The sequence below is a fragment of the Sinocyclocheilus grahami genome, unplaced genomic scaffold (genome assembly GCF_001515645.1).
Source record: "Sinocyclocheilus grahami isolate Dianchi unplaced genomic scaffold, SAMN03320097.WGS_v1.1 scaffold679.1, whole genome shotgun sequence".
In the NCBI taxonomy this organism is placed as follows: Eukaryota; Metazoa; Chordata; class Actinopteri; order Cypriniformes; family Cyprinidae; genus Sinocyclocheilus; species Sinocyclocheilus grahami.
This window is the reverse complement of record NW_015505858.1, coordinates 268,819-276,050: the sequence shown is the minus strand read 5'-3', so window position 1 is coordinate 276,050 and position 7,232 is coordinate 268,819. Positions and strand designations below refer to the sequence as shown.

At 38.2% G+C, this 7,232-nt stretch overlaps 1 protein-coding gene across 1 annotated transcript in view; it reads left to right on the top strand.

Annotated features, from left to right (window-relative positions):
- Positions 1 to 7,232, top strand: part of LOC107559222 (transcription activator BRG1-like) — a 32,144-nt gene that overhangs the window by 18,865 nt on the left and 6,047 nt on the right. The window contains exons 22-28 of the mRNA XM_016242970.1: positions 809 to 916; positions 1,357 to 1,363; positions 1,733 to 1,896; positions 3,553 to 3,780; positions 3,882 to 3,959; positions 4,046 to 4,264; positions 4,348 to 4,610. Coding sequence (XP_016098456.1) covers positions 809 to 916; positions 1,357 to 1,363; positions 1,733 to 1,896; positions 3,553 to 3,780; positions 3,882 to 3,959; positions 4,046 to 4,264; positions 4,348 to 4,610 — 1,067 coding nt within the window. The remainder of the gene's footprint in view (positions 1 to 808; positions 917 to 1,356; positions 1,364 to 1,732; positions 1,897 to 3,552; positions 3,781 to 3,881; positions 3,960 to 4,045; positions 4,265 to 4,347; positions 4,611 to 7,232) is intronic.

Here is a 7,232-nt window from a genome sequence, read left to right as displayed (position 1 = left end):
AATTTAGTTTTGTTATTTACATTTACATTAAATTAAAATTGTTATTTAGCAAACACTTTTATCCAAGGTGACTAACAAATGAGGACAATAGAAGCAATCAAAACTAACAAAAGAGCAATAATATGCAAGTGCTATATTAGTATATTATTAAAGTGTTATATTTCAATTTCACAAAGAAACGTACAGTATTTTGTCGAAGCAATAATAAAAGGACACATTTAATTTATAATTTGTCTTAAATCTAATTTTGTTAAAAAAATCGTGAATCGAATCGTGAAATAAAAATCGCTAATCGAATTGTGAGTTGAGTGAATCGTTGCATCCCTATGCTCTACTGTTCAGAAGCTTGGGCTACATTTATTTGATCACATTTAAAATGGTAATATTGTGAAATATTATTACAAGTATTAAACCTTTTACTATTTGATCCTGAAGAAATCATTCTAATATGTTGATTTTCAGTGTTAAAAACATTTGTGCTGCGTAATTGTTTTGTGGAGTTTTATTTTTTCAATATTCTTTAAATATGAAATTCAAAGTTTGTGTAACAATGTAGAAGTCTGTACTGTTACTACTTGCTTATACTGATAAAAATGTATTGACCCCAAACATTTAAACAGTGTTGTCATTTTAGTAAAACATTTTGATACATGAGAACAACAAAGAGTCAATTATGAATTGATTTGCTGAAGAAAGAAAAAACTGATTGCCATGTTTGCTGCAAAATTTACATCACACTTTATCATATGCTCTTTTTTTTTTTTACATTGAAAAGTAACTCTTTACATCTCTGTTTTCTTGTGTTCAGGTGGAATATGTGATCAAGTGCGACATGTCGGCTCTACAGAGAGTGCTGTACAGACACATGCAGGCTAAAGGAGTGCTGCTAACTGATGGCTCTGAGAAAGACAAGAAGGTGAGAAGACACATTTGAATGAAATGGTGCTTGGTCAATATTGAACACGGATTAGATCGCACAGTAATGTGTAAAAAATCTGGCCGTTGGCGCCCCCTGCAGGCATTTGTTGTAATGCGTAGTGTACATTAGCTCTATTGTTTATAATTCATATTGTATTTTAAGTTCTGTTCAATAAAACCATATGATTTCTTGCTTTTGATACTTTATTTGAACTAATTATTATTGCCTCATTGCTATTATATACATATTTTAAGTAATTTTAAAGACTATTGTTCACTTACATCTGTTTTTATTACCACAAAAAAAATGTATTATAATTATAGGGAACTATGAAATCCGTTTTATTTCCAAATTAATTTTTTTCCATTTTCATTTTTCTGTACTCTGTTTTGATGGTTAAATTAAATTGTATTAATCAAAAAGCCTAATTAATTGAGTTTTACAGTTTTACCTTTACCAAATTCACCTTTTAAAAGTGTTTTTTGATTATAATTTTATTATTAGTAGACTAGAACACGTGGATATGTTGTCATTCTTACACTATAATACTGAACTTTGATTTCAGTGATTTGGACTATGAGATGGACACTTACTACTTGCACTTTATGTTGCACTTTACTTTTTTACTTTTGGATTTCATTTGGTTTAATGAAATATAGTTTAATAAAATATTCTTAAGTAAAATTGTAGATTTTTTTTTTTGTGGGAAATTAATCGTTTAGATTAATCGATAAATTAGTCGATAGATTCATCGAAATTAAAATAGTCGTTAGTGGCAGCCCTAGTGCTAACATCGTTCTTTTGTCTTTGCAGGAACCACTAAGGCTGAGGATCGTGGCATGTTGCTAAAGAACTTTAATGATCCGTCCTTTCAGTACTTTATCTTCTTGCTGAGTACCAGAGCAGGAGGTCTGGGGTTGAACCTGCAGACTGCTGACACTGTTATCATCTTTGACAGCGACTGGAACCCTCACCAGGTACAATACTGTCCCTTTAAATATAGTGGTGTTTATTAACAATAGGGGAAACTCTTGATGTGACACAAGTTCTTGTAGTAGTTTATTGTTCACAAATCCCACTCACTTTATTGTAGCCAGAATAGTTAGAGCTTACATAAAGTATATATTAGAATCATTAGTGAAGAGATTTTAGAATAGATTCATTCATAGTACAGAATCATTGTGGAATAGAATCTTAAGAATCATTGTACAATTTAGGGATATCACGATACCAAAAATCTAGTAGTTGGTGCCGATACCAAGTCGATACCACAGAAAAAAATAACAATAATACTTAAACATTAACTCCTTTATTTAACATTAAAAAAACACAACATTAGTGGCACTTGGCCTTCAAATATTACATACACCTATACTCTCAATGTAAGCATTAGTTTAAATTCACTGACATACTGGCATTTTTAACCATTAACATGAACAACAATTATTTAAACCAGTAATATTAGCCAATAATGTTAATAGGGATAATCTGCGCACGGATACACAATGAATGAACAAGCTGTCAGACAGTCAGTAACTTTATGTGTGTGTGATCATGCGCAGCACTCGTGCTATCAGAGATGCACGCTCATTTAAATCTCACACAATCATATTCATAAATCGTCGCTGTCTTCCACGTTTAGTTCTTCTGTGCTTGTAGGCGTTTTTTCTTCTTTACCCTTTGAGGACCGACTGAAACACTTCCAGGCGTGTACTCTGCCTCCTCCCCATCATTTCCGGAAGAATTGCAGCCTCGCTAGTCGCTACCTTCGGTACCATCGAATCGTATCGGTTCTCGTGACATCCCTAGTACAATTGAATGTATAACAATATTTAATAAATAAAAAAACAGGAATGGATTCATTGCAGAATTGAGTCTTTAGTATAGAAGCATTGTGGAATAGAATCTTTAGAAGCATTTGAATTGTATCACTCTGCAATAGAATCTTTAGAATTCATTAATTGCAGAACTGAATATTTAGTACAGAGTCATTGTGGAATAGAATCTTTAGAATTGTTTTAAATGATATCATTGTACAATAGACTCTTTAGAATAGAATGTATAATCAAATGTTAATTTGTAAGTAATTTTATAATACATTGGTGAACTGAATCTTTAGTATAGAATCTTTAGAATCATTTGAATAGTGTCATTATAGAATAGAATCTTTATATCACTGTTGAATAGAATGTATAATTGAATATTTTTTATAAACATAGTATTGCTTGTTTATTGATAATGCATTGTTCATTTAGCAACTTGAAATGTTTTAACAGGATTAGTGTTTGTAGAAATTAACATTAACCTAAATTAAAATAATATTATAAATGCTGAGAATTTTTTTACGAAATTTTTCATTGCTAATTTTTACAGATTGCACCTTATTGTAAAATGTTACCGTGTAAGCTTTAGTACAATAGAATCTGGGTAAAACAAAATTCAATACATTTGTATAGAGAATCTTTAGTTTCTGTAGAATAGAATGGGTAGCATTTTCAGTAATTTTATTACTGAAGCGGGTTTCTTCTCTGTGATCGTCATGATTCTTATCGATTTGATACAATATCTCTTGTTGTTTTTATTTTTTCATAATATTTTATGTTTTCTGAATGCTTCTTTCTTGTCTGTCATAGGATCTGCAGGCCCAGGATCGCGCCCATCGTATCGGGCAGCTGAACGAGGTGCGTGTGCTGCGTCTGTGCACCGTGAACAGCGTGGAGGAGAAGATCCTGGCTGCTGCCAAATACAAGCTGAACGTGGACCAGAAGGTCATCCAGGCCGGTATGTTCGACCAGAAGTCGTCCAGCCACGAGCGCAGAGCTTTCCTGCAGGCCATCCTGGAGCACGAAGAGCAGGATGAGGTACAGACACCCGTTCATGATCGATAATTTCAGTGTCCTGACATCAGCCTCCTTTTTCCGTAGTTAAAATTCACTCACTTTTGTTTTCTCTCATATCTCAGGAGGAAGATGAAGTGCCAGATGATGAGACTGTTAATCAGATGATCGCTAGAAGCGAGGAAGAGTTCGATCACTTCATGGTTAGCAGCACTACTTGCTAAACTTCCATTTACATTGACACTCTTTGTTTTGTTTGACTCCTAATTTTCCTTTTCCTTTCATCCAGCGCATGGATCTCGACCGCCGTCGTGAAGAGGCTCGCAACCCGAAACGCAAACCCCGGCTGATGGAGGAGGATGAGCTGCCCACCTGGATCATGAAGGACGACGCAGAGGTGGAAAGGCTGACCTGCGAAGAAGAAGAGGAGAAGATGTTCGGCCGTGGCTCCCGCCAAAGAAAAGAAGTGGACTACAGCGACTCCCTCACAGAGAAACAATGGCTGAAGGTGAATGAGGAATCACAACTGCATTGTATTGAACCTTTGGTTATAAAAAGGAAGGTGTATTGATGTACTTTACTGCTTCTCAGGCCATCGAGGAAGGCACCCTTGATGAGATTGAAGAAGAGGTGCGCTACAAGAAAACGACCCGGAAAAGGAAGCGTGACCGTGACTTCGACCTTCCAGGCACGGCCACGCCCAGCTCCAGTGGGCGGAGCAGAGATAAAGATGACGACAGTAAGAAGCAAAAGAAACGAGGTCGTCCTCCTGCTGAAAAACTCTCTCCCAACCCTCCCACGCTCACCAAGAAGATGAAGAAGGTTGTGGATGCAGTAATCAAATACAAGGATGGGTTAGTCACTTCATTCATCTTCTCTAGCCCTTATATTATGTTATATTATGGGCCAATTTGACCCACACTGATTTTTGAGCTGTTGGAAATGCTGGTTAACCTATGATTGTTTTTTTTGGTAAATTTTGTAAATTTTTCTCATTTAGGATCATGAACATGCATGTAACGGTTTGACACTCTAATGTGAAAAGTTTCTATTGCGAATACGATGTTTCACAATTAAAGGCAGGTACAGAGAACCGAGAAAAAAAAAAGTTTCTCAGGTTCTCTCTAATGCCGGGTTCAGACTACACAATATTTTTGTCGGTCACGATAGTTACTGTGTCAGATTACAGACTCCTAAAATCTTGTCGTGTCGTAGACAAGAAACATGTCCGCAGCCATGTCACCCTGTAGCCCAAGACTGGTTGGCCACTGAAGTTAAGCAGGGCTGAGCCTGGTCCGTACCTGGATGGGAGACCTCCTGAGAAAACTAGGTTGCTGCTGGAAGAGGTGTTAGTGAGGCCAGCAGGGGGTGCTCACCCTGCAGTCTATGTGGGTCCTAACGCCCCAGTATAGTGACGGGAACACTATACTGTAAAAATCACCGTCGTTCGGATGAGACGTTAAACCGAGGTCCTGACTCTCTGTGGTCATTAAAAATCCCAGGATGTCCTTCGAAAAAGAGTAGGTGTATAACCCCGGCATCCTGGCCAAATTTGCCCATTGGCCTCTGACCATCATGGCCTCCTAATCATCCCCATACACTGATTGGCTTCATCACTCTTTCTCCTCTCCACCAATAAGCTGGTGTGTGGTGGGCATTCTGGCGCACTATGGCTGCCGTCGCATCATCCAAGTGGATGCTGCACACTGGTGGTGGTTGAGGAGATTTCCCCGCTTTCATGTAAAGCGCTTTGAGTACCCAGAAAAGTGCTATATAAATGTAACAAATTATTATGTCAGACTACGCGTTGCTTCCCGACCATTCATCGCGTGCAGTGTTTCTGTCGTGAAGCATCGCAGACGCGGAATAGGTTGTCGTCCACTAAGACACACTACACGTGCTGAAACGATGGAATCTTGCGTCCCGACGCCCACTGTCGTTTACAAATCCCCACGACACCCTACGTCAAGCAAATCGTGGCAAAATCGGGTAGTCTGAACTGGGCATAAAGGGTATTTACAGTTACAGATTTAGCCAGGTGATTTTATTTGTAGAAATATACACTGCATTAAAGACGTACAGTTTTATTAGTTCATGCATGTTAAAGTCACAATATGTAATTTTTGCCGCTAGAGGGCGCGTATTCAAAATAAACAAATAGACAAAGGCGTAGTTTGATGACGCCGTGACTGAGTGTGGAATCAAACGAGCGCGACACACGGCTCGAAAGCAGCGGAGCTTTTATTATGCCACAGTCGACCGCTTCCGCTCCTTCCGATCGTGCGTATGTGGGGGAAAAAAAGCAGCGCTGTTTTATCATACTAGATACATTTGAAAGTTCTGTTATAATGCTACTCTGTGCAGTCGTCACCGGTCTATTAAAGGTGCCATAGAATGCATTGATGCAATATTTTAAATTATTCTTTGATATCTACATAGAAGGTAGGTGGCTTAGGTAAGGGCAAAAAATCTCCAGAAATGGTTTTACATGTCCATTTACACAAGTAATCCACACCGCTCCAGTCCATCAGTTAATGTCTTGTGAAGTGATAAGCTGCGTGTTTGTAAGAAACAAATCTGCAACAAATCTCTTTTAACTTTAAACTGTTGCTTTTGTCTAAAATACGAGTCCTCTATCCATAATAACGCTTCATTCAGTGAAAAAGTCACCTTGTCTTAATCAGGGTCGGCTCAATGTTGAGCTCTGCTCTGATTGGCTGTTTCACAGTGCAGCTCATTTCAGTAGCTCACACAGCAGGAAGGAAACACAGGGAAAATATTTATTTCAATACTGTCTCTCGCAGTTATATCGTTGGGTAATTATACTGTATATAAAATGCGGGCATCAGGGAGCCGCTATTAATATGCGGGGGCATTGAAAAAACTGCTTTCGAATGCACGATTGCTTTTTATTTTCACTTTCGAGATTTGCGATCGCACGTGGTCTGTGTAAACTACAGCGGCCACACATTTTACAAGATCAGATGCTTGTCAGTGGTGCTCAGGATCTGTAAATCATTCGCCATCATCCTCAGTCATCTGTCCTTACTCTGTTTATGTGGTAAGTGAAATCTTATGTACTGTAATGTAACAGGCTACCGCTAGCAAGCAGCTAACCATGTCCCTTTAGTGGCTCGCGTTATTTTATTAGAACGTGCGTTATTTGTTTTCCGTGCCTTTCTGAATACAGACACCAACCCATCCCTGCACATCACATCCCCTGCACAGCCTGGAACATAACATTTATTTCCATGATCTGCCATTTTCGCTATTATCCTCGTTTGTTTCTTCACAATACCTGCAGAACTTCTGAAGATTCGGCTGTGCAGGTTCGTCTGGTGGCTGGCATAGAACATGGGCGGGTATATGCAAATATTAGGGGCGTAACTATTAGTGATCCCGAATGTAACGTCACAGTCGGTGTTATGTTCTGATTCACCTGTTTTTCAGTGGTCTTTTGCATGCACAAGATTTAC